General features: G+C 40.7%; 1 protein-coding gene across 9 annotated transcripts in view; it reads left to right on the top strand.

Annotated features, from left to right (window-relative positions):
- The window catches only part of WNK1 (WNK lysine deficient protein kinase 1), a 106,722-nt gene that overhangs the window by 75,359 nt on the left and 4,313 nt on the right, over nucleotides 1-27,050 (top strand). For 7 of the 9 annotated variants that reach the window (XM_062010092.1, XM_062010032.1, XM_062010027.1 and 4 more), the window contains 14 exons: nucleotides 151-242; nucleotides 812-974; nucleotides 1,412-1,528; nucleotides 3,593-3,766; nucleotides 4,916-4,967; nucleotides 5,129-5,269; nucleotides 5,630-7,056; nucleotides 9,782-9,865; nucleotides 14,237-14,323; nucleotides 15,018-15,087; nucleotides 16,589-16,668; nucleotides 17,197-17,855; nucleotides 18,801-19,003; nucleotides 20,198-20,392. In XM_062010092.1, the coding sequence (XP_061866076.1) occupies nucleotides 151-242; nucleotides 812-974; nucleotides 1,412-1,528; nucleotides 3,593-3,766; nucleotides 4,916-4,967; nucleotides 5,129-5,269; nucleotides 5,630-7,056; nucleotides 9,782-9,865; nucleotides 14,237-14,323; nucleotides 15,018-15,087; nucleotides 16,589-16,668; nucleotides 17,197-17,855; nucleotides 18,801-19,003; nucleotides 20,198-20,392 (3,544 nt within the window). The remainder of the gene's footprint in view (nucleotides 1-150; nucleotides 243-811; nucleotides 975-1,411; nucleotides 1,529-3,592; nucleotides 3,767-4,915; nucleotides 4,968-5,128; nucleotides 5,270-5,629; nucleotides 7,057-9,781; nucleotides 9,866-14,236; nucleotides 14,324-15,017; nucleotides 15,088-16,588; nucleotides 16,669-17,196; nucleotides 17,856-18,800; nucleotides 19,004-20,197; nucleotides 20,393-27,050) is intronic. The other 2 variants (XM_062010056.1, XM_062010047.1) reach the window with 2 other exon arrangements.

Genomic DNA, 27,050 nt, shown 5'->3' with positions numbered 1-27,050 from the left:
GCTATCTAGATGTCAGCTATCTGAAGTTCTAAAAAGATAATGCTTTTAGCTTTATAGCTGATTTGGGAGCAGACTTTGAAGGAAGGCTTCTAGGTTACTTGAAAAAGAATGATCTTTGGGTGGATTCTTGATGTAGGTTTCTATCCTTAGGGTACTCAGGGAGTCTCACAGACTGCTCCTTCAGAGACTCTTCCAGCAACACAGCCTGCTCAGTCTACCCCTTTGGCTTCCTCTATGGATAGGTAAGCATTGTTTTACTTTTTACCAAACTGAATGTCAGTTTCTTATGTTAGATTCCTCTTCCTTGGATGATCTCTAAATATCTCTTTTTCACCAGAGATTTTTTTTTTCACTAGGGATATTTTTGAGAATGTGAGGAAATAAACTTCCTGGAGGAAAAAAGTAGGCTTATGAGAGGTAGAGTAAGGTTTGATTTACAGCAGGGTATGGAGGGAGTAAATAGGAATGTATGAAGTGATTTAACATATAATCCTTTCTTACTTGTCATGTCAAAGGGATCATAAAGGATGTTTTCCCATCCTTTTGTCACTTAAACAGAATTCAACCTCCAAATAACATATTCAAAAGATGTCTTTATACAACTCAGCTTGCAAGAGATATACAGCTAAATAATTACTGCTAGGATTAGTTGAATTCTAAGTGTTGACATGTCTCTTCTCCCATACTCTGTGATCAACAGACACGTACTGCTATCCAGAGGAGAAAACCACCTGGTAGGGTCAGCTGTGTTTTTGCAGTTATCTAGTGCATAAGTATTAATGTAAAGTTGCCTCTTTGCTTTTCCTTTTAGCGCACATTCTGATGTTGCTTCAGGATTGAGTGATGGCAATGAGAATGTTCCAGCTTCTAGTGGAAGGCATGAAGGGAGGACAACTAAACGTCACATGCGGAGGTCTGTCCGAAGTCGTTCTCGCCATGAGAAGACTGCCAGGCCAAAACTGAGAATTCTGAATGTGAGTATACTTTTTGTTTTACTCACAGCTTGGGAGTGATTATGCCTTTTTCTATTTTCAGCTTCAAAAAGTTTATTTTTCTTTGAGGAATGTGTGTCCTGCAGTCTTCTGCCTGCCTCTGCCCCCCAACCACACAAGCTATCCAATGTATTTTTTTCTGCTTCTGGAGTCAGTGTTCCAAGTGTCATCTGTTAAGAGCCTTTTGTAGTGTTGGATATGGCAAAATTACCTTGTTTAGCCACTGGTAACTCCACAGACTGTTCCAGAATATTTGATGTATCCTCAGAAAAAAAATAATGCTGTACATGGCACCATTTATTGGGCTGGAAAGAGAGAATGTATTTGTAATAGACTGGTACCATTTGGTTTGTCATCTTGGAGCACAGGTACTAGATTTTCTTGCTTTTTCTTTTGAACTATTGCTTTCTTTGCTTTAGGTTTCAAATAAAGGCGATCGGGTAGTGGAATGTCAGCTGGAGACACACAATCGGAAAATGGTTACGTTCAAGTTTGATTTGGATGGTGACAACCCCGAGGAAATAGCTTCAATTATGGTATGTTTTAGAGATGAAGAATTGAATCCAATCTTAATCACAGTGGTAATATAAGCAGTCTTATTTTCTCATGTGTGTTTCAGAATTGTTCTTCCATGTAACATGGCATGTGCTCACTTTATCGGTATGCAAGCACAACTGAAAACTCTGGGCATGGAGTAGTATACCAAATTCATGGTTACTATTGCATGCTCAGTAACATGAAAATTTGCATTTGTTTTTTAACCTTAGAATTGCAGCTTTATCAAACCTGCTTTTGGTTTTTTTGCAATCATAATTTTTAAAGAAAACTGCAAACAACTTTCTGAAAGCATCAGGTTAAACAAATTCAATTTGTTTTCTAAGAGGAAACGTTGCTAGATCTTTAAAAATTGTGCTTAAGCTTTGAGCTTTTTTGCCATTTTTCTCAACTGAAATGGCAAGATTCTGCCCTTAAAGTTAAGGAATGATCCACTTTCTGTTTTTTATACTGCTTTTAATGTTCTCAAGAAAGTAAACCTCACCATTCAATGTGTAATGGTCAAGCATAGAAAAGAACTTGCCCTATAGATGTATGTTTAAATGAGAATACTGTGTAGGATGGGATAGAAATGCTATTTAAACTCATTCTTGGGCTTGTACAGTCTGAAAGAAACTAAGGCTGTTTTAGTGTTACTGAAGTGAGGAGGAGGGTAACAGGAGCTGCCATGTCAGCTTCTTGGGCACCTCTGCAGCTTAGAGAGGGGGCAGAGTAACAAGGAGTGTGTACTGGATTCGTACACGTCAAAAGGAACCAAATTGGTGATACAGGAGAAATGATCTCTTCAATACTAATGTCTTTCTGAGAGAGGAAGAAGTACAAGGATTAACAGTTTAAACAAATCAGTAACATAAAATCGAGTACCAAGAAAGATGGAGAGAATACACAGATGTCTGTGTCTACCTCACACTTAAAGTGATCCTATGGAGGAATAAAAGAATATGGTTGATTAAAAGAAACCAAATCCAGAAACATTTCCCCCCCAACAATAAAACCTGCAAATATTCAAAGATACATAGAAGTAAAATAAGTGAACTTATTGGAACTGCATCTGAAATGCATTTACATAGCTGAAAGTGTGCAACCTAATTTAGACAACTGAATCTGGAACTTTTGTGCTTGTTTTCATGTTGAATATTGAGGAAACTTTTGTTTGTAACACTTGCTGGCTTCCTTTTAGTCAGGATACTATCAGGCATACCTCATTTAAGATACCTGTCATTGCTCAACTTAAAGCACTGGAGGTTTGTTTGACTAGTAAGTAATCGGCATTGCAAAGGCTAATGTAAGCACATTGTGCTTGTCTTGCCTCTTTTATGAACCAGCATCCAAGAAACTTGATGTAAAAGCAATGTCGTGGGCTTTATCTCTGAGACACTTTCTCTCTCCTTCCCAGCAGAGATGCTGTGACTGGCAACTTTACTGCTGTTTCTTAGGTTGTCTCTGAGTGTTTTACTACGTATTATTTCAGGAGACCGAATTTTCTCATGGGTCAGACCTAACTAAAAATATCTTTCTAAATGCCAATTGCAGTTGACATAAGCAGCAGAATGTATTTTTTATAAAGCAGTACGATGTATTGAAACTAGACAGGCTGAGCAATCTTATCTCTGTTTTTGGAATATAATTAATACTTGCAGTTGTGTACTAAACTGGATTTTGAGTTAGTGATATACAGCCTGCATAGAAGTTCTAGATGGCATGGAGAGAGGCACAGAACACATCTTGCAATACAGAATTTTCTTTTTTTTGTATTTTCTTTAAATCAGACTCTTAATGTACATTACATTAAATAGGAGGAATTGCAGTAAGTTAAGGCTGCTAATTTTAAATTTCACTGTGCTAAGCAAAGATTGAGATGACAGCTTGAAGAGGTGAGATTGAACATTCCACAGTAAAGAGGGCAAATAGTTCTGTGCTGGGGATAATTTTAGAAGGTATTATTTTCCTCTAAGGTGTCACCATCTTTATCTTGTACATAAGAATAGTGAAGAGAGGATAAGCAGTAACACAAGAGTAAATTGTCATTATTGTTCTCTTTACAGGTGCAGAATGAGTTTATTTTAGCAACTGAGAGAGAGTCATTCGTAGATCAGGTACGAGAGATTATTGAGAAAGCAGATGAAATGCTAAGTGAGGATGTAAGTGTGGAGCCAGAAGGCGATCAGGGCTTGGAGAGTATGCAGACAAAAGATGATGGCTTCTTTCCAGGGTCACAGGTATGTAAAAGACAGATTGCCTTTAGCTATTTGTATTTTCCATTTTGGGTGATACAGTTTTGTGAGAACAACTAGCTAGAAACTGAAACTTTCTTTCATGAGAAGTACAAAAGCTTAACAATTAAATGAAGAGACAGACAGGGAAAGGTTCATATCTGAGTGGGAGCCTAAAATTCATTTAGAAAGCTAGATAACATAGGTCTCTTTCTTTTTTTGACATATTCTAACACCTCTGAAGCTACTGAACCTTCTAACAGTCCACTAAACAGACAATCTTAAATGCTGAGGCTTCTTGGATTTGAGGTTATTGTGAGGTGGAGACACCAAAACTTCTAGCCCTGTGCTTCTAACTAAACACTGAGAGCCTGAACTCAGTCTCTTTACCCAGTGAGCTATACTAGGTGGCTTGGTTGGGAAACTCAGATTTTGAAACTGTTTGCTGTGAGTAAGTAGGGGTGACACTTCCCGAATCTCTGCCTTATTTTGACTCAGAACTAGTTTGAAACATCTATTTATCTGTGGAATGTTTAAGGAAATCAGTTGGACTGCCTGTTAACAGAAGAGTGTTTAGATCAATTTTGTATATTGATAGTCTACATAAGAGGAAACTGAGGGGGGATCTCATTAATATTTACAAATATCTAAATGATGAGTGTCAGGAGGTTGAGGCATTGCTTTTTTCTGTTATATCTAGCAACAGGACAAGAGGTAATGGGAGTAAGCTGGAACACAAAAAGTTCCATTTAAACACAAGGAAAAGCTATTTTACTGTGAGGATGAGGGAGCCCTGGCACAGTCTGCCTAGAGAAGGTGTGGAGTCTCCTCTGGAGATCTTCAAAACTCACCTGGACATGTTCCTGTGTGACCTGATATAGGTGGACCTGCTTTAGCAGGGGGGTTGGACCAGATGATCTCTAAAGGTCCCTTCCAACAAGTACCTTTCTGTGATTCTATGACACTAAGCTGAGAAGCTCTAACAGCACTGTAGCTGACCTTTATCTAGGCAGAATTCCACTAGTTTGGTGATGGTGCTTGGGTCCAAGGTACTGCTTACCTTAAATGCCCACATTTCAGTAAGCTAGCATTTGAAGAACTATCTTGTGGGTTTATGTTTCAGAATAGAACTTTAAATTTTATCTTACTTTACAGAAATTAGAGTTCAAACAGCCAGATCCTACATCTTCCATGCCACAAAGAATAGGTAAGTCTTTTGTGATTTTTACAACAGTTACCTTTTTCTGTTTCAGCGGAAGGGTGCAGCCAAGTTTTTATTTTGTATGATGGAGTGCACATTCCATGTTGCAGGTTATGTATTTAGTTATAACCATGTATCACTAAACATCTTAACTTCTTTTTGTTTAGGGGTTCCTCCTAGCTCCTTTACCCAGGTTGTCCATTCTGCAGGAAGACGGTTTATTGTCAGCCCTGTCCCTGAGAGTCGGTTAAAAGAACAGGGCTTTTTCACATCTGCTGTTCCTGGAGGAAAAGAAGCTCCGGATATGGGCAAGTTATATAAACTCTTAAAATCTGTTTATCTGATGGATAAAACATACTCATCAAAAATGTGAAGTTTCTTTTACTGAACTGTTCCTAAAGACCTCTTAGAGTACTTGGGAAGTAAGGCACTGTTTGTGGTAAGACATCATTATAATTTGGGTGGTACTATGCAAGTATACTATTCTCTGGGTGAGAAATGCGGATGGGCTGTCTACAAGACTCTGAAACCTTAGTTCTGTATTTGAATGTAAGCCTGGATTAGTATGTTTTTCTGTTATTCTGGGAAGTACCTGTGATCTTAGTCTTGCAATAGTCAATACCGTAGTGAACTTTTCCAAGTGGTCTGACATTTTTCTGTTCTTCCAGTTGCTGCATCTCCCCTACATGGTCCTGGAATGAATCTCTCCCACTCTGCATCATCACTGAGCTTGCAGCAAGCTTTCTCTGAGATGGGGCATGCTCAAATGACAGAAGGACCTAGTACAGCTCCTCCCATGTTCAATCAAACAATACCACCATTTCCACCTGCACTTTCTACTGTGGCGGGCAGCAGTGCACCTCCTGCGTCTGTGGCTGCGTCTTCAATATCTGTTCCCTCCAGCACAGGTGTTTCTGTTCCAGGACCTGTAACTTTGCCTTCAGAAAGTGCAGCTATTGGAGCTGCACCAAGCGCAAGTGTGCCAAGCTCTATTTCTCCACCTCCAGCCTCACAATCTGGACAGCAATTGACTGGTGTCGCTTCCAGTGTGAGCGCTCCTGCTTCTTTCTCCTTATCTGCGACATCCCAGCCTGCTCAACCAGTAACTGGAGATACTGCCCCGAGTATCAGCACACCATCGTCTTTGGCACTGCCATCTACACAGGTTCCTGGTGTCACTGGTCTTGGTGTCGTTGCACCAGCTGTGACATCTCAGTCTACTTCTCAGATCGTTAGTAGTATGGCAGGACCACAGACATCCGTTGCCCCGTCTCTGGCTCCGAATGTGGCTTTACAGCTTCCTCAGCTTAGTAGCAGTGGCACTGTCTCCAGTTTGGCAGAAACAACAGTTGTAAGCGCGTCACGGTCACTGCCTGAGAGTGGGCAGTCTATGGATAAACCACAGCCCTGCAGTGCCACTGGCTTATCTCTTCCAATCTCTGCACCTTTGTCATCCTCAATAGCAACAAGCATATGTGCTTCAGTCACTCAGCCAGTGATACATCCCTTACTTGTCCCATCAGGAATTACATCAACACCCGTCCTACCCCAGATTCCAGGTGCAACACCCATGTTGCCCCAGGTTCCTTTGCCTGGTGTCTTACCACAACCAGTCACTAACTTGCCTGCAGTGCAGCAAACTTTGATACACAGCCAGCCTCAACCAGCTCCATTACCCAATCAGCCTCATATTCACTGTCTGGAGGCTGATGCTGACGCTCAGGCGAAGGCTCCTGGTATTGATGATATAAAGACCCTGGAAGAAAAGCTACGATCTCTCTTCAGTGAACATGGTAATATAGGAACAGCACATCCGTCAGTATCTCTGGAGACGTCATTGGTAATGGAAACTACAGTTACTCCTGGCATACCAACAACTGTTGTTGCACCAACGAAACCCCTGACATCTATTAGCACTTGTATACCTCCAAGCAGTTTGCCTCTTGGACCAACTGGCTTGCCAGTTTTGACACCAGTTGCTACTCCGGGGCAAGTGATCACCCCAGTCAGCTATATTTCGGCGTCAAGCAGCATTGCAACAGCAGTAGTGAAACCAGGGACCTCACCTTCAAAGCCCCCTCTTAGCAGAGTACCGGTAAGAAATGCAGTCTTGGTGTGAATATTCAAGTGTTGTAGGAAACAACCTTATTGAGCAGAATCTCTTTTCTAAAGCAAAATATTCAGGCAGAGATATCTTCATTTAATATAATATTGGAAGTTTTGGTTGTCTTTGTGTCCCAAGAACTGTTTTATTTTGGGTGTATTGGGGAAAAGAAAAAGATGCAGTTCTCTAATGTGCATCTGAGAGCTCTTTAGTGTCACTGTTAATTTTTCTTACTTGTACACCACAGAGTGAAGTGATTGGCTTGTTTTTTTTGTGGGATTTTTGTGGGTTTTTTGTTTGGTTGGTTGTTTTTCAAATAGAGTTGGAAGGCTTGCTTTAAATAGCTTTTTGACTTGTGTATGATCACTAGAATGAGATGGGGTGGCTATATGTTTCACAAAGTACTCAAGATAGCTTAGCTTTACTTTGTATCATTAGCCTGTTCCTTGAAGGTGAACTTTACTGCAGGTTTTGTTTACAAATCCTCTGCTGGCTTATGTGGTGCCAGGATATTCTTTTCCTTTTGAATATTTGATTTTTGAAAGCAGGATTTTGAGAAGTCTCATCTATGTAGAGGGGAAAAAACCTCAAGCTTTTTTTTTGTTTACTGAATTGTGCTCTTCACACACTCAGAAAGAGGTAGTCATGACTAACTTTAGCACTTGAGTTGTGGGTGTTACCACCTGCTCACTAACAAGGCATATCAATATGTGAAATTAAACAACCAGTTTCCCTGTAAATAGCTCCCCATGTTGGGAGACATTTCAGTGTTTTAAGCTAATCATAGGCCTTTCCTCTTTCAAAGTGAAATGAAAGGAGGCTGAAGAAACTTTCAGGTGTTAACAAACCAAAAACCTTGAGTTTCTGTAAGGGTCTTTTCCACTCACCAAGACTCTTTGTTTGATTGCCTTTAACCAGCCTTGCCATTAAGTGATTTCAGGACACTCAAACTGAGCTGGTGCTCCTGGCATCTCCATTCGGTAGTAGTCTTGCCCTTGTACTCTGTGTTCAAACCAAGTACAAAATTTCAACCATAGAGGAGCAAGGATATGCGCCAAGGAAGCTGGGAAGGAAATCTAGACACAGAGGCATTCATTTTTATTGAAGTTGAGAATTACGAAAGGAAGATGAGAAAGTAATGAAAACTGGGATAGGTTCGGGACAAGTTGGACCAGTTGGAAACCTGCTGATTGCAAACCTGTGATTACAAAGGCTTGTTTTAAATGCAAGAAATGTTTGGTGGTTTTGATTGTCATTTGTGGAAAACCTACTTCCTCTCTAACATTTTCATTTATAAATGAGCTTGGCTTTTTTCAAAGATGAATTTTCATTTTACCTTCTGTGGTGTTTTTGAGGTTTTCAGAGCTTATTGCTTTAGTTTTCTAGGGTTTACTAAACTCTATGTGTGTGCATTTTATTTTGTTGATGGCTGACTGTTAACCTAGACAGTTAAATGTGTTTTGACTTGTCTTCCTAATTTACTTAGTATGTTTTGCCTCTTATTTATAAACTAAACAACCTACCCCAGGTTAAAAATTCAGAATGGGTAATATCCACGTGTATATATATATTCCTGAGGTAAAAGCCAAGGTAGTGCAACTTGGCATAGTTCCTGCTAAAACATTTTTGTGAGGGTAGATAATGCTGAAATATATCTTCACAGGGCAGTTATTGCAGTTTGAACCACCACAGTTAAACTGTGGTAATGTGACTGCAAGCTAGAACTGGTTCTGCTTGTTGAGGCCTGGAATAGACTTTGGGCCAATTACCCATATTCAGCAGTGCTTTACTGTTGTGCAAGGGAAGCTAGCTGACCAATGCTATAATTCATAACTGTCCTGTGTTTCTCAAACGTCAAAGTCACGGTCAAGCGTCCAAATTATAGCTAAGGATAAGAATTGCAGATTGTGTAATGGATCACCTTAATCCCTAGAACTTCCCACTTCCCTAACAATGGAAATAACTAACTGGAATGTGCTGTCTGACCTGGGCAGGGAGGCTTTGATGCCTCTTTCTAACCCTTCCAGTCTGTCTAACCTCTTCCAAGTAACCGAGATGACTTCCCCCTCCCCAGTTGCATGGCCTAGTCATCTTCTGTGGGTCATCAACAGCCTTCAGGTTCAAAAAAATTGATGGACCAAGAGATTGGTGTGAGAGATCTGTAAACCTGCCTCTCAACAAGTAGAGACATCCTCAGGCCTTATAGTTCTGTTCTCAAGTCACATTGGCTTGGAACAACTTGCCAGAAGCACGTAGCTTGCTGTTGCTAATGGACAGCTAACATAGATCTGTTGTAAGGAGTTTTGAGTGCATTCTTGCACCCTTTTATAAATTAAACTTCTTGGAAACTTAATTGCTTTTTGGAAAAACTATTGTAGCATTTTTGGCAGACTTGAAAATAATATCCCCAGGATACTTTTGCTCCTGGACACAGCAGCTTGTTTAAACTGGAAGTTGTGGCTGCTCGAAGAGTTTTGTTTGTTTAAAACAAAACTAAAACCAAACCAAAATATGTCCTCAATAGCAAACGAAAGCAAACAACCAACTTCCATCTGTTGCAAAAATCCTTGAAGACTCTGCTAACTCTCCAGGAAGGAAGTCTCTACAGGAAAACGTTGAGGTTTCTGTTGTATGACATGACTGACTGTAGCTTGGTACCTGATCCTTCTGTGGTTCCATGTCTGATGGACTCGCGTTTCCTCTTCGTTATCCATAGGTGCTACCTGTAGGTTCTGAACTTCCGGCTGTCACTCCATCCAGTGAGCCTCTGCCACCTTTGCCAGGACCTTCACTAACTCAGGTGCTACACGATGTGGCAGATTTTATCTGCTGCTTTTCCTTTCAAATAGCATGTTTTGATTAAACTCTCTATTGCATGTTATTAATGTCTTTTTCTTTTCTTTTGACTGAGTAACCCATTTTATTTAGCAGTACGCAGAATCACTTCAGCACTGGGTATGTAGCTTGCTGTTTGGGATGCTGTACCCAGTGTCTGAAGTAGAGGAACAATCCATCAGGCTTGGGTTTTTTAGTGTGCTAACCTGAACTTTAGTGTTTTTGCTGTTTGTTTGTTTGTTTGTTTTTTTACAAACATAGGTGAGTGTGTGCATAGAACTTGAAATGGTTTTCTTCTTGAACAGAACATAGTAGCAAAATAATACCTCTTCAGGGAAGCCGTGTATATACTGCAGTTTAATGTTAATGCCAAATTGCTGGCTTTGAAAATTCCTGGTTTGAGTTGTTTTTTTTGTTGTGGTGCTCTCTGATTTCACTAGGCTTTCAGATTTACAAAAAGTATTTGAAGCTCCCGATCACAGACATGAGTTGGAATGTAGCAGTGCCACCTCTTGCTTAGGTTCTGTCCTTGTATGCAATAGTTGGCTTGGATATTTTGTATGTAAAATGGACAGATGATGACCTCAAGACCACAAAGGTGAAGTCTGTCTTCTCTTCTGGTTTAAAAAAAAAAAAAAGATAGAAGACAAACCAGCCCTTTGATTGAAAGTACAGTGTTATAAAGACAAAACTCTTTTATGGATCTTCTAAATCCTGTGTAATGAGATGTAACATGGGAATAACACACTTCAATATGCAAAGAAAAGCTGAAAAAAATAACCAAATGAAACCCATGAGACCATGACATAGAGTTGTGCTACATTTGAGTGAAGTTTGTGAATAAGCACAAAAATGGCTTTCTACACTTGGTGCAAAGTCATCATTCCAATTTTATATTCAAACCTGCAAAGAAGATCCAATTCAAGTGGGTACCTAATGGTGTCTGCTTAAGGCTCAGAGTAATTTTGCTGGACTTTCTTGTTTCCTGTGTGCAAATGCTTCATGTAGTATTAACCTCTTCTGCCTGTGGCTTAAGCCCACAATAAATAGTCTCGGAGTATGTGTCCAGAAATTACACTCGAATTGCAGTCTGTCCTTTCATAGAAAATAATTACTTCAATCTTAACTAAATTGTAAAGGAATTCCAATAAAATAGCTACAGTATAGAAATCTGAACAACACTTATTAGCATTATAGCCTAATTCCTTTTTTGGTTACTTGACTGCTGAGAATTTCAGTGTAGACTGAGCTAACCCTTGCTGAAGTCCTCTCTGTAACTCTGGTAACATTCTCCTTCTCATCTCTTGCAGTGGAACTCTTGAATTCACGTGTCACCTGTAGAAGGGAATTTAAAATAAACTTTAAATGTAACTTCAGTTTTTTGCAAGCTGCTCCTTTTTTTGGATTTAAGACAGCTTAATGAGAAAATATCTGAAAGGATTTAAGCCGACTGTCATATGAAGGGATAGTGTTAGAAAATCGCAAATTTAAACTGTGCTAAGGCAACATTACAGCTAAAACTGTAAGAACTGAAGTTACATGTATTAGGGTACTAATCTTCAAAGCTGCCCTTCAAACAATATTTCCATTTCTATCTTTCAAATGTGAGAACTATGGTATTACCTGCTTTTAAAGACATCAGTGAGTTGATCAACAGGGCATGTTAACTGTTCTTGTGTAGTTTTCTGTTACTTATGACATTAATAGTCCCTTTTTAACCTTTCCAACTTTTTTCCTCCAGTGCTCTCTGTGCAGAAGCTCTTATTCAGCAGTTTCTCTGATTCTTCTAGTAAATGTCATTTTCTTGTGATCTCTTAATATATCTTACTCAAGTTTGCATAGAATATGTCCCAGAGGTTAGAATGAGAACTGGCTACTGGACCTAAATTAGATTATACCACAAGTTGATTTGTCATCCTGTTTGTTCTTGGTCTTCATCTGATGGAGCAAATGTAAATCAGTAACCTTAGTCAAGGAGTCTTCACAGATGGCCTCTGTGTCTGGAACTACTTCTTGGTTGTCTCTTCTTTTTAGCTAAAGCACGTTTAAATCTCTTGTGAGCAATGAGAATCAGTCCACAACTTGGAAAGTTTTATTCAGTGTGAAAAGGCAGTAAGTTGTGTTTTTTGTTAGAAAACTGTGAAAATGAATGTATGGGTCTTGAAACCTCGTGGAAAGGAGTGTTGCTGTATTTGGTTTTGTGCAGGTTCTTTCTAGCAGGTTGAGGGCCATATTCCTGCCCTATGAATAATGAAGAAATGAGTATCTTCTGCCTCCAAAGTAAGCAAGAAGCTTTATGATTTATGTCAAGCTGTAAGATGGTAGTGTTAGCAAACAACACTTTATTTTTTCTCTGGCTTGTGGAGACAGAAGCTGTTTTATGCCATTCAGCCAGTTCTTTCTGAAGCATAGTTTTGCTGAAGAGGAGACAGCAGTAATTTGGTCATAATTCTTATCTTTGTTCTTACCACGAGCAGGAGTAGCAAATGTATCCAGAGGCAGGTTATTAAAATCATTCATGATGAGTTCATAGTCTTTTTTACTGTCATTGCTTGGAACCAGGCTTATTAGTAATGTTTTTCCCAAAACTCAAAGCACTTGTAGCCACTTATATGACTCAAGCCACTGTACCACTGCAAAAGCCTTCTTCCTGTTTGTCATGGATATTTCTGGCAGGGTTTGTGGTGTGGAAGAAGCATAAATATAGATCCCTTGTTCCTTGTCCTTTTGCAAACAGCTTACCTAATTTCACTTCTCATTTGAACTCTTAAAGCCCGTCCAGGAGTGAGACAAAATTGGAGGAGACCAACTGGATCAAATCTAATTGACTGTTAAGAGCATTTGCTGCTACTACATAATACTATCTGGAAAATTACTGGCTTGTCTTAGAGGAGATAGGGTTGCCTTATTGCTTCTGTCAGTAGCTCATTACACAACTTTTAATTTTTTCTTTGTGCCAGACTCCTAATTTGCAGACAAAGTATGTGTCATCTCAACACCAGTTTTGGACAGTTTGTTCCTTTGTCATAAATACCTGTTCTTATTAGTCCTTAACTGCTTTTTAAAGATTAATTTAGATAAACTTTTCAAGGTTCATTTTAGTACCCTTCTTCCATAAGGAGACCTGTACTCCTGATCATTCTGATATCTCAGCTTTTTGTTTGCTTAAAGCAAATACCTACTTATGAGCTTATGTGATGAGTTATATAGAATTTTGGGTGATGTAGCCTCTTTATTTTGTAGTATTATTGAATTAAATTTGCTCACTTGTCTACTAAGTGTTTGGATTTCTGAAGAGTGCATGGAAGTCTGCATCTTGTCCATTTTCTTTGGAGGGAATTGATACAGGGTTTATTGTTCTTCGGTTGTTTTGGTTTTGTGTTAATTCCCAATTCAAGAACAATGTCATCCTGGCAACCCGTTGAAAGCATCTTTATGCTATTGTATACCTCTAACTTTCAGTTTCTTGTCAGTGGAGGGTAATGTTTTTATGTTGCCATGACCTCAGCTTCAGTTCTAAAAATAGATCTGGCTTTTTAAGGTAAAAGACTTGGAAAAATTAATGATGCTAAGGTTTGAGTGGAAATTTCTTCTCTGTAGTGTCAGCATTGCAACTTTGTGGTATCTGCCAACACTTTTCTTTTTTGATATGTATTTTATGAGTATGGTCCTAATTAATAATTTTAATTACCTTTAGAATTTCTTATCTTTAAAATATTTTTTGGTAATTATTTTCTCCAATTCAACTGGCCAAGTTTGAAAACCATCTTGGATGCCAACTCAAACAACTGAAATCTTGGACTAGATGATCTCTAAAGGTCCCTTCCAACCCTTACCATTCTATGCTTCTATAATAAGCATACTTGAGAGAGATGCTAGCCCTGTCTTTTTCTCCTCTTCAGCTCATCCATGCAGATACATTTTTTTTGTGGAAACTTGTGGGTTTGTTTTTTGTTTTCTTGTCATTTTTTTAAAATGATTTTAAATTCTAATTGACTGACTTGACCTTCCTCCAGCAAAAACAATGTAGAACTTGGAGGCTTGCAGCATCTTTGCTCTGTTCTTAAGAGTGGGAATGCAAACGTCATGCTAAACTCAGGAGAAACAGAAGTTCCGGTTAATGCTTCTATTCTTTTTTTTTTACCAGACATGTTGCTTAAGTTACTTCCAGCCTTACTGTACTATACATGTGAAATGTGAACTTGTAGGAAGAGAATATGATAGAAATATGAAAGCTATACTGACTGTTTTAAGTCCTGTTATTAATTATGACTGTTTCTCAATTGAAGTGTATTTCTCCTGAGCTGGGACATGTGCTTACTCTTTCTTTTCGCAGTCCCAACAGCCCCTGGAAGATCTGGATGCAAAGCTGAGGAGAACCCTTAGTCCAGAGACTGTTCCAGTGACATCTGCTCCTGCCTGTGTACGTTTGCAATGTTTACTGTTTAATAGTCTTGAAAAACTTCAGTATTTTCTCATGGTTATGCTCCTAGGTCACTGCCTTCACTATGCCAGTCTTCAGGCTTTCACAAATGAAAACAAGGAAACAGTTTGTGGGACTGAGTCAACCAAAATAGGAAAAATCTGTATGTTGCAATAAATTATGTATTTCCTGAGGCTGGTTTTAGTATTAGTTCTAAGCCATCTTTTCTGCTGATGTCATTAATGTCACCAAAGTGATGATAGAATAAGGGGAAGAAGCAGTGAATGAGCAGTGTGTGATATGTCAGTCTTCATTTGGGAATGATGTCTACAGTGTAAATCTGAAATTTTGAAAGGCTTTTTGTAGTTATTTTCCTAATTACTTATAATATCAAACTTTGATACAAAATAAGGGTAACAATTGACTTTGTGATCTCCAAACAGCTACTTAGGTATTACTTCTGTAAAGTGAAAGGGGGTGTTTTGCTGGCAGCCTCAGGGTTATAAGGCAAAATCTCTGGCTGATGTTGCTTGCTTTGGAGGTTAAAAAAGTCTTATTTTTGTCTTGTTGTGGGTCATAGTATGAAGATTAAATTGTAGAGGATCTAATATGCAGGATGGTGGATTTGTTGGCATTCAAACTGCATTTTTTAAAACGTAATTAATTTTATTTTGTTTTTACTTTGAATCTGTAGTCTGTGCCCTCTGTAGCATCTACAACGGTTACTGGGATGGTGTCCACAACAACACAGTCTCTGAAGGATGGTAAGACAGCCTTGATGGTTTTAGATTTGTTTCTAAGCATGGAAATGCAACCCAAAGTTTGAGCAGACTAGCGACTTGGAACTATATAGCCTTTTTTAGTAAGTCATACAGTGGCAATTCCTGAATGATCATGTTAGATTTTAGTAAGCAGACTGAGTTTTTCCAGTGTAGGCCAGGAGAGGGGAGTGACACATGCATATTACAGTAACTCATTTAGGATTTCAAGCTGTCCAAAATCCTAAATTAAGACTTGCAAAGCATCCCCAGTATGCTGCTAAGGTACAGCTTTGGGATTCAAAGGAACTCTTCTCTGCCTTCTGTTGTTGCCAAGAACATAACACTAAAGACTACTTCTTTTGTGTTGTCACACTATTCTACATGTAGTCTACCTCTTCCTAATGTAAGGGTGTTTTGTTTTTGTTGAAGCAGAGAAATAAAGATTAAAGTACTGAAAATTTAAGAAAGGTAATAGGAAAACCATATGTACCCTTCTGGCTGCTTTAGAGCAACTGAAGGTTGACTGGATGATCAGCAGTTGAAGTCTGGATGATCAATGACTTTAAAATCTAAATGAGCATAGTTGTCGGGAGAGACACCCACCCACCCAACAACTTGTAAAGTAGTCTGAGGCTTTCCTGTCAATAATATCCTCATTGTTTTAATCTTCCTTTTGAAAACCAATCTATTAACACAGTGCTAAAATTATTCCTGATGTAGTAAACATTATTTAACTTGCATGTGCCTCTGATGATGACAAACCTTCAAAAACTGACAAAACCAGTAGGAAAAGAAACAAATATTTTCATTTTGGTATGCTTGTGTGAACTATGTTGAAGAACTCATTTATCTGCTAGAAAATGAGTTGGTATAGAATTTGGTACTGCAACAGTATAGAAGTTAAAAATAAACAAACTGGAAGGTTGTTTAATAAACAAAGCAAGCTGTCCAGTAGAACTGATTTAAAAATAGAATGTTATTTCTCTGCTTTGTAACCTTACACTGCCAGTGCATACAGCAACAAAATTAGGAGCTGACACCTAAGAATCCAGCTCCAGAAGCTTCACGTACACTATGTTGTATAAACATAGTTTAGAACGTTTCTTCAACTTAACCTCTCTTTTATTAATAAATCATCTCCCGTGTTTGTGAAATTTAGGTAGTCAGTGTGGGTAAGTTTTATTACCCAAGTTTCAGTTATATTTTTTTTTATTCTTTGGTTATTTTGCATCCGTGTTTGAAGTCATTGTGGTTTTGGGTTTTTTATTTTACTGCTATCTTAAGTGCGTTTTTAGCAAGTATACTGTGCAGGGAGACTTTGTAGAAAAGTGCCTTTAACATTACAGTTTGATATTCAATATGGTAAAGTTGATAAAGAGACTGGGTTCCATGGATCCAAGGGCATGTTGAGAATGAACTAATAGTTGCATAGATAAAAATAAATGGTTGGAGTTATATAATTTGTTACTCATTTTCTTCTTAATCCCATTCTCCTTTTCCTCAGCTTCAGCATCATCTGTCGGAGAGAGCTGTGCTACGGCTACCACAGCAGGAGCTGGTGTTCTGAAGATGGGACGGTTTCAGGTAGGAGGCGTTAAACTTCTTTGGTTGTTGGTAGAGGATCTTTAGGAAGTTCCTGCATAGTGCCAGTTCAGTGTACCTCATGGGAGGCTTTGCTATTAGGAGAAAATGTCTACGCTGAGCTTGTGAATGCACCGCTTTGTGCAGATGCTGTTTTCATCCATGGCACTAGGTGCAGAATTGTGAATACAGTGGTTCATGTCAGGCCTTAACTGTGTAACTGTTGACCTTGGTCTTTAATGTTAGCTGCTTTTTGGCCAACGGTGCTGGCATATGCCCTATATTATATCTGGTTAGTGAAGGAAGTCTCCTCTGAGTCTGCTGTGTTTCTTGGAGTTAATTCTCTAGATTGCTTAGAAGCACTATTTTGTGTGGTAAGGTGTTACTTAGAGAGAAGCCGTAGCTTGCTTTGTGGAGTATTGAGGAAATGAGTTATTTTCCCCTCACAGACGCATCTCACTGTTAAAGTAAACAAAAGTATCATGTTAAGGAAGAACTAAGGAAATCTGCATGATTGCATTTCTGTTCTAGGTATCCGTGGCAGTGGACGATGTGTTAAAAGAGGGTGACAAACGGGAAACTAAGCCGGTGCAATTTGAAACCACCTCCACTGATTCTTCATCCCTGTCTGGCAGTAGCCCAGAGAGTACACTGGTAAAGCAGGCTGGCAGTCGGAAAAGTGAGGCTGTCACTGACTCTTCCTTGGATGTGGTAGATGGCATTCCTCGGGCAGTTCCTGTGCTGCAGTTACCAGTGGATGTCGGTCAGCCTACTAAGGTCGGGCGCTTTCAGGTCACAACAACAATGGATCAAGTTGGACGCTTCTCAGTGTCAAAGACTCAGGATGAGGTCAGCTGTGCCGAGAAAGAGCCAATGACTCTTCCTCGCTCTGTGGGCCTGGAACAAGTTGCTGCTTCAGCCACAGCTCCGAAGAAAGAGTTGGAGTCAAGGCAGTCCCCACACATGAATGGTCCATCCTCTGAACCGGAGGCTGCCTTCTTAAGTGGGATGGCTAAGGATTTGGATGATGGTTCAGGGAGCCCAGACTCCCTCCAGCTCCTGGGGTCGAAGATCAGTCTCCCTGTTCAGAGCCCTAGCAACTCATTCAACTCTTCCTACATGAGCAGCGACAATGAGTCGGATATCGAAGACGAAGACTTGAAATTGGAACTCCGTCAGTTACGGGAGAAGTAAGGTTTTCTTTCCTTGGGTGGTTGTGTGTGAAATGTGTGTAACAGGATTCGTCCAAATTGCAGCTGTAACTTGTTTTTCACAAGGAACAAAAATAAACTTCTAAAAGGCTCAACCTTTACGAAGTGTCAGGATCAATTGTCAGCGTCTATGTGAGAAATAAAGTTCTTTAGTGGGAAAGTAGTACACCATTATAAAAATAAGGTGTATGTATTTGCTTTTCTAATCTATGACCTTCTTGCATGTGTTTCCATGTAGATTGGTTGCTGCACTGTGGATAAAACTGCAGATTTATAGAAGCTTTTGCATCTTGCAGAAGTTCAGTAGTTAGTGGCAGTAGTGGCATCTTATTTGAAAATGATGCACAACTTTCTGCATTTCTGATATGCATTTCTGGCATTTCTAATGGTTCTCCTTTTCCTGAAGAATCTGTATTGGCTTAGGAAAAAAAATTACAGGTCATGCAATATGACCTACTAATTTATACTGAAAGGGAAGCTTTTTTAGGGCAGCTGGTAATTTTAAGTCTTGTGTATGCAACTGCTCTGGAAAAAAAAATCTAAGGCAATGCCAATGTAGAAGTCTCCAAGGTCATATGTGTCAGAAAACTGAGTAATCTAGCTGTTCCTGCAGCATTTTAATGCCAAATGATTTGTTCTTTTGCCACAGATGTATTTGTTCTTCCATTTATCCTGGTTTTGTGATTACAACATTGGGAACTTTGTATTGAAATTCTAGCCAGGGCTAGAGCACAGTACCAAGTAGCAAGAGTTCTGCTATGTGTGTTCAGTGCTTATTTGTGGAAAAGATTTATTTCTTCTTTTCTTAAAAGTTAATGAGAGTTTAACCAAAGAAGCCTGTCAAGCTTGACTGGAGGGGAGGGATTCCATGCATGCATGTATATACAAGTAATTTTTGTAAGTCATACTCTTCTAACTTGTTAGGCACCTTAAAGAGATCCAAGAGCTGCAGAGTCGCCAGAAGCAGGAGATTGAGTCACTCTACATGAAACTGGGGAAGGCCCCACCTGCAGTCATCATTCCCCCAGCTGCACCCCTCTCAGGAAGGAGGAGACGACCTACTAAAGGAAAAAGCAACAAATCCAGTCGTAGCAGCTCCCAGGGCAATAAAAGCCCTCAGCTATCAGGTAAGACTTCCTTGAATTTTTTTGGAGTGGATAAAACAGATAAGGTACCATCTCTCAGATTTATGTCTGTGTCTATATTACCATTGGAGGGAGAGATGTGTGTCTCCCTCTGCTGCCTGAATTACTAGATCACTTTTGAAGTTGCTTTTGCTACTTGGCAGTCTTGCTTGTGATCTTTGCAATCTAGTGAAAGAAACTGTTACATTGTTCTGTAAGAGCAGCTTTGAAGTTGTGATTTGTATTTTTTTTAGAGATCAGTCACAGGGCTGTAACTAGGAAGAAAAGTGTAAATTTACAGTATGGGGGGAAACTTTGTGAGTTCTTTAATTTTAAAACTGCTTTAATTATAAACTGCTCTTGGTGCCTCTTGAAACTGGTTTTTACAGAATGGGACTGGGCTTTTCAGTCATTTTCAGATTATTTTTCTACTTTAGTAGCACTTAGGCATGGTAATAGTAGTGTTCTTAAACTTAGTCATAGTTGATGGATGTTGAAGTAGTGTTTTTTTTTAATGGAGCTGCAGTTTTTTTGTACTTACAAATTGAGAAACAATTTTAATTGTCAAGACTTCCTTTCTTACTGAGCCCATTTTTGTGATAAACAGAACTCAAAAATAGTTCTTTTTTCTGTTGTATGTCTAATGCATGCTGGTTAATTGTAGATGTCTCTCAAATCCTGTAGCACTGGGTAAACAAAATTGGAGGGCCAGCACTGCTTCCTGCACACGTACTTTGCTAATTCCACGTCACGCTGCAATTTCTGGATCCCATTCACCCTGGCTGCTCACTTGTGTTCTGTTATATGATAGGGGAACTATGTGTGAGTGTAATGTTGAGATAGCACAGCCTTTAAGACTTAAGTAAATATTTTTTCTAGTCTTACTGCTGTTGCAGAAACTGGTGGTGTTCCCTCCACCTGCCTCCCCCTCTCTTGCCTGGATTGCTGTGCTTGACCAGAGGCTGATATCCTCTTTTCACCTCACCACAGCACTTTTTCCTGTGTCTGTAGCATACTAGTTCAAGTGATCATTAGAATTACTTGGTAGTGACTTCACTCTCTAGTAAATGTTCCAGTCAAACTTTCTTCTTTTTTCTTTTCCCACCCCTGTCCTTTGGGAGCCACAACAGAAGCTTTGAAAGTGATGTGGGGGAAACTGAAACGTTGAACAACTGTTTGCCTTCCTTCTTCCCCTAGGCAATCTGTCAGCTCAAAGTGCACCATCAGTCTTGCCCCCACAGCAGACTCTTCATCCTCCTGGTAGTGTGCCAGAGACTGGGCAGAACCATTTGTTACAGCCCCTCAAACCTTCACCTTCTAGCGAAAATCTCTACTCTGCCTTTACCAGTGATGGTGCCCTTTCGGTACCGAGCCTTTCGGCACCAGGCCAAGGTAAGACTTGAAAAGGGATCAGTATCAAGTCTTGCACCTTAGTTACTGCTGAATGAATGATCAGCTTGATGACACTTGCTTTTTAGGGGACAACGTAAAGTGGATTGTTAGTCTCCAGGCTGATAAGGGGGAGTTTTGCAAATAGGTTTCTGCCTTCATACATAGGTGAAGTGTGAGGTGGTTGAGTAATGGACGTAGAGCCCGTGGCCCTGCCTGCTGCTATGAAAGCACCAAGGAGAATACAAAAGAATGCAGGATGGTGGCAACGAGCAGTGATCTGCTGTCCTGGGGGAAAGGGATTGTCTGAAAGGATGAGGAGGCAGATGAGAAGAAGGGGTTGGAGATGTGACATGAGACTAAGGAAGAGGCAGAGCAGGTTTGATGTCAGCTAATTGCAATGATAGGAAATCTCTGAAGACTCAGCATCCTTTTAGACTTCCAAACTGCTTTGACTGTTTCTGTCAATGGAATTTTTAACAATAAAAGGTAAAAAAGGCTCATGTTTTGCAGTTGTGAGTTAAAGAATTATCCTGGAAGGGTTAGCATAGGAGGATGGATGGGTAGGAATAAGAAATTATTTAACCCAAGCTACTCCAGTTGTGAGTTGCTAGTTGTTAACGTGTTATCAAATAATTTCTCAGACACAGCTCTGAGTTATTTGGTAGGGAGGGCATTTTTGCTTGCCAGTCGTTAAGGGGATGACAGCTTGATTCTTTACTTCTCTGAACTTAGCTGTTCTGTTTCTTTTCCTTTCCTCTGGAACATCTTTTGAAACGCTTTGCCATAGACGACTTGAATACATCAATTCTAATGTGCTGTGTTACTGAAATTAGAGAAGTACAGACAGAAAATGGGAACAGACTTTTTTGGAAACATTTTCTATAGTGTTGGTTTTTTTAATGAACCGTTTCAACTGCTTTGGAGCTACTTGAATTGCCTCCCCGTATCTGTAGAGTTATGCAGCAACATTTCATAAGTGGAATCATTTTGCCAGGATTTAGCCTTCCTGTAGATTGTGTGGGTTATATGCTGAAGAGTAACACTGCAAACTTGGCTTAACGTCTGGAGGTATTGGAGGGAGTCTCTTCGCTCCGTATATTGTCTACATACTCTTTGGTCTACACTTTGAGGCTTATTCTTGTGTGTCACGTTAATGCATTTCACCTTTCCAACCTCGAGTTGCTAACATCTCGTAGTGGTGTTCTGTCTCTTCTCCTCTCCTTTCTCTGTTCTTCCCGTTTTTGTTTTCTCACAGGCTGTGCGAAGTTTAACTGTGCATCTGAGAGAGTGACGTTCAAGCCTGGTGGCAGGAGGACCCGATTTCTGAGTACGCCCTGCTTGGCTCTTTGTGTGTAACACCTTTACTCCTTCCTTGTCTGTTTTTTTTGTTTTGTCTCTTTGGTTTTCTTTTGCTGCTTGGATCTGTTTCATGCAGCCCATTCTCACTTTCCATCTCGTGTTCCCTCCCATCCCATGGCTCCGCTGAGCTGCTCTTTGGCACGCCGTTAGAAGTTTGGGTTCTCATGTTAGGTGTTCTAGTGGTACACTTAAAAACAACCGCTTTCTCTAAGCTTTTGGTAGAAACTTTCAGGAGAGTTCAGTGCAGTGACAGAATCTGGGGGGAGTTTAGCCAACTGTGGGTGCTTGGGTGTTTGATTTTGGCCTGTCGTGGTAGTTAGGTTTCAGCATATATCAGCTTAGCTGATGAGAAGCTTGGAGGGGAGGTAGTGTTTTTAGTGGAACAGCAAGGAAGACCTGTTTTCCAAGTTGTTCCTTTGCTGGACACTGCTCTAAATGCCGGGGGGAACGTGTTGCCTTCCTGCAGCAGTCTGTACAGATGGGAGGTATTTTGGCCTGTTCTCAGCACTGGTGTAGAGCGTTGATGCCACCTGTAGGCGGTTAATACTGACTGTGTTCACTAGCAAACAGCCAAAGGCAAACTGAAAAGATCCCTACTTATTAATGGGCCCAGATGTACAGGTCTTTACTATGAATTTGAAATACACTAATTGTGCAGCAAATAGCAGTAAAGGTGGGTAAATCGAGATCTCCAGACACCCTGTCAACCCTCACAAGTTACCTTGCAGCTCTCTTTAAAGTCTTTTTACTTAGATTAGGACAGACTTATGAGAGAGCCTCAAACTTCTGATGTGACTGAAGTGATGACATGCTTGAGCCAAGGCTGCTGATGTGATGCTTTTTATTGCGAGTGCTGCACCCATCCCCCATGCTGCTTCTGCAGGCTGGACCCTTTAAATGTCTGACACTTGTTTCCCACCCTCTGGAATGACTTGGTATGAGCTCTAAGCCCTGTAAAGAGCCTTCTGGTCGCTGCACTGCATGACAGTCACCACGCATCTGTAGCATCTGTGTCTCTACACCTGACAGCAGCACAGCTGAGCCAGAGTTGTGAGCAGAACTGGGCCTGGCCTTCTGCAGGGACAGCTGCAATGCAAACAGGAGGAGGGGGAGCGGGTTGGAGGGGAATTTTTTCCTGGCTGTTCAGTTTTGCAATGATAGCTTTATCTCACTTTATGGGGTTTGGGGGTGTAAGTACAGTATATTGATGTGCAGGTGTGTACTGACATCTGCCATCTCAAGATTTATGGCTCCTTGATTGGAAGAAGTTATCTTTAAAATCATCTTTAGTTTGGCCTGTCCTTTTTGGGGGTAGAGAATATAAAAAAAAAGCCATTCCATTTCTAGAATTGACAGTGAAGTGATTACAAGTATCATTTACTTACAAGGCCTTGGCTTGCTGCAAATTGACCATTATCTGGCTCTCTAAGAGTACTTCAGCACTTATATCTCTTGTTTATGGGCCTGGTGCTAAGGGAAACAGATTCCTTTTGAAAATTGTGTTGTAGCTGTCCTCTAAAAGCAGGTAATACTTGGCATGGCACAGCTTGGCCTGGCACTTAGCTTACTGCAGGTCACTTGCTTCCCGGATTCTTGTCCTTGAAATGCTGTTGCAGACTGTGGCGGAGAGTGACAGCTGGAGAAGATGCTGCATTAGAATCGGCGGCCTTGAAGGAAACAGTGCAGTAATTGATGCTTTTAACTGTGCAGCTGGAGAAACAGAGCAGTACAGCTTGGCAGGGAGTGTCTGAACTGTTCCACAGATCTGAGAAAATGGGATGACAAACTGAAAGCACTTGCCCTGTCAACTAAATTTTTCTCGTGTTGCAAACCGGGCCAGATTTGATGGCTGCAAAATACTCCCTATGTCCTGACAAAAGTGGAAGGTGTCCTTACTCTTCCTTCTGTGGCAACGCACAGCTGTGGCAGCAATGTCTGCTGACATTCTTTACTACAGTGTGGGACTTCTGAAGAATAAATGTGGGAGGCTGAGCCTCTTCTCTTTTTGAAAGTACTGATTAAGTTATCAGACCAGTCTTTGGATTCTTCCTATAATGTCCCAGTTAGTGACTACAAGAGCCCTGCTGTGCTGTGTCCTCTGTTTCTCACCAAGCTTTTCATACTGTTTGCTGATACTAAACGTTTCTCACTGTTTCTCTTACCTTTAACAAATGACTCTCTCTTTGTGCTTCAGGGAAGATGGTGAAAAAAGTCTGTCCTTGCAACCAGCTCTGTAGTAATTATCTTATTTCTGTTATCTCCAATTCTCGATTGTAAAGCTATTCATCAGCTTTTTCTGGTCACTGAAGCCTTACCTCCCTGACTCTGTCTCCAGCACAGCATCTGTCTGTCTGTGTTATGCCCTCCAATGTGTACTCTGTTGTTAGTATAATAGTCTGGCTATTGCTCTTGCAGCCAAGTGGAGGCAGGCAGAACCTCACCTTCACTGTAGAAGCCTTTGCTCATTGCTAAGAAGAGCAAATTGAGCTTCAGGATCAGCTGCTCACTGTAATGTTCTAGAGTTGTACCTCTGAGCAGTTGGTTTGTTCACAGATCTGATGGGGCTTGCCACCTACCTCAGTGATGGATCCAAATGCAGACACTCCTCCAGTGTTCTAAAAGAGTAAGCCATCAGAGATCTGCAGCGTGTCTCCCAAAGCAAGAGATGTTCAGAAAAGCCCGTGTGTGGTCATACCATTTAAGACTCTTGTTTAAAGGTGTCCTTTGACTGCTGGTTTATGGGGGGGAAAAATAAAAGGGCAGAATGAAGGCATTATAGGTAGTGGGCTGGAGAGAAAGCTGTTTCACTTCAGATCCCTCATGTCAGAGCAGAACTGGGGACGGCTGCTGTGACCGAGCAGGAATGTGGGGGGGTTGTTTCCATTGAATGCTACAAGTTGAAGCACTTCCTTTTCAGACTCTTCTGGATGGCAGGTTCTGCAGGCAGTGACTCAGAGCTAACGTGTGAAATTCCTGAGATGTCATTTTTTGAATTGGCATTAAGTGGGAACTTTAATAACTGTGTTGCTCACCCATAATGGTGGGGGCTGGTCTGTGTGTGACCTGAGGTAGGAGCTCCGTAACAAAATCACTTCTGGAGACAAAGCTTTCACAACCTCCCACCTTTCTCACCCTGAGTCAATCCAGTCCTTTGCAAAAACACATAAACTTTGCTAAATGATCTTTCACATTTTCAGCTAAAGGTGCTGTTGTGTATATATACACCTTGATTAATTCTCTCCCTTCCGTGGCCTGAGGAAGCTTTCCAGTGTAGGCCCAGGATCTGGTGTGCTTACTGAGTACAAATACATCCAAAGCAGATACCAGCCATCGTGAAGAGGATGAAGAGCAAGTGTGTCAATCCCCTGCATGAACCCTCACAGCGGAATGTGGTTATTACTGATTTGGGCAGATTCCCTCCAGTATCATTTTCTTGCTTTTGCCTCATTTCTTTTAATTTCACTTTCCACATCACTGCTGTCATTAAACACTTGTATTCTGAGCCCTTTCCACGTGATGCATGCTTAAGGTTCTAGTAACTTCACCATAGGTGTTCCTCACCACCTTACAGTGTGTCCTTCCCGCCCTCCATCCGTGCTGCAGCTGCACAGCCTGGTCAGGGCACTTTCCCCTTACCATCCAGTGTGCAGCGTTGCATGCGTCTGCCCCTAACAGCCGTGGGCACCCGCGCCAGGAGCCACTTCCATGCCTGTGCTGGAAGTGGTGGGAGGGATGCCTGTGCATCCCTTCTCAGCACTACTAAAGGCAGTAACACTTTGCTTATTTGTCCTGCATAGTAAGTACGTCACCTTCCTAATTCACTCCTCGATATGAAACATTCCTGCAGGGGTTTGGAGCCAGTTCTTTGGTACAGGGGGTGCAAGGTGTGTGGCTGACCGCCAGGGAAAGGGGAACAGATCAAGCGACTGTCAGGCAAGAGACGGCAACTCTGTCATTTGGCCTTGGCAATAGAGGGATGATTTTCATTGCTGGTGTTTTTGATGCTCCACCTCTATAATCGGTTTTCTTCAAAAATGTTTGCCACAAAGTTGGATTTCCTAGTGGCAGTCTTTAGAGTGAGCAAGTAGATGTTTGAGGAACTTTGAGAAGCAAGTAGGCGAGGGTGGGTGTTTGCAAGGAGCGCTGGGTTTCACACCGCAGCGGCCATGTACTCATTCTATTGGTTGACTTTGTACTAAATGGATTTGAAAAATCAGGATTCAGTCTGCCTTTAGACCATGCCCTTCAGAAAAAGCCTGCCCTAGCATTTCACAGGCCCTTCCACAACTGTAAAGGAGAGTACTTTGCAGTATGACTGGGAATTGAGGATACTCAATCATACCCCATTTCTTTGATTCTTGTTAAAAGATCTGCCTTCAGAAAACCAAGCTTTGAGTGCAGTAGCTTGTGTGTTAGCATGAGTGGGATGGTGAGGCTATCCAAAACAGAAGTTCTAGATTTTTTTTTTCTTACAGGATAACATTCAGGCAGCTTTCTAACAGTACCAAAACCTAGGATTTCTGTGAGGGGGGGCTTTTTGTGTTCTCACAGCCAACCTAGCAAGTAGGAAAACTTGTCTGAGGAATTGATTTCTTTAAGTTGTATTGGTTGTTTGCATCTGAAAGGCTTGTTCTCCTAACATAGGAAATCTGAATGTAAACTGCAAACAAATGCTTTGAGGCAAAAAGCAAAATTTAGTGCAGTGCAGACTTCCACTGCTGACTCTGTGTGGTGGATGAAGACAGTCCCATCTGGTTATCCTCAAGAACATAAGTATGGCAGCTATTGGAAGCAACAGTTGCTGTTTGTTACTGTGGCTTTCTTTTTGTGTAATCTGGGTGAATTTTTCTCTTCATTTGACAAAGTGGAGATAATTTGCTACAGAGCAGCTGGTGATGCTGAGTGTACTGTTCCTTGTTCAGCATCCAGCATTGTCCTCCAGGGTGGAACTGACCTGTGCCAGCAGTGGTTGCTGATAATCACAAGGTGTAGGATGAGTGACGTGATTGTGCTGTCATTCAGTGCGGAAATCTAATCTCCTCCTTCCTCTACAAAGACCTGTAGGCTGCCACCATTCCTCTCTTTAAGATGACTTACTTGCAGCACTTATTGAAAAGTAAACATATCTAAGAGATGCTCTTAATCTAGGAAATGCCTATAAGGAGTCCTTGTAGTTCCCACTTCAGGGTGTCCTGGAACTGAAACTTAATCTGCATGGCGTTTTAACTGGCTCTCTATTGATGTACCATTACCATAATTATTACATTTACTAGAGAAGGGGGATCTTCAGCTGAAGGTT

This window comes from Colius striatus, chromosome 1 (assembly GCF_028858725.1).
Source record: "Colius striatus isolate bColStr4 chromosome 1, bColStr4.1.hap1, whole genome shotgun sequence".
In the NCBI taxonomy this organism is placed as follows: Eukaryota; Metazoa; Chordata; class Aves; order Coliiformes; family Coliidae; genus Colius; species Colius striatus.
This window is presented reverse-complemented; position numbering and strand designations above follow the sequence as displayed.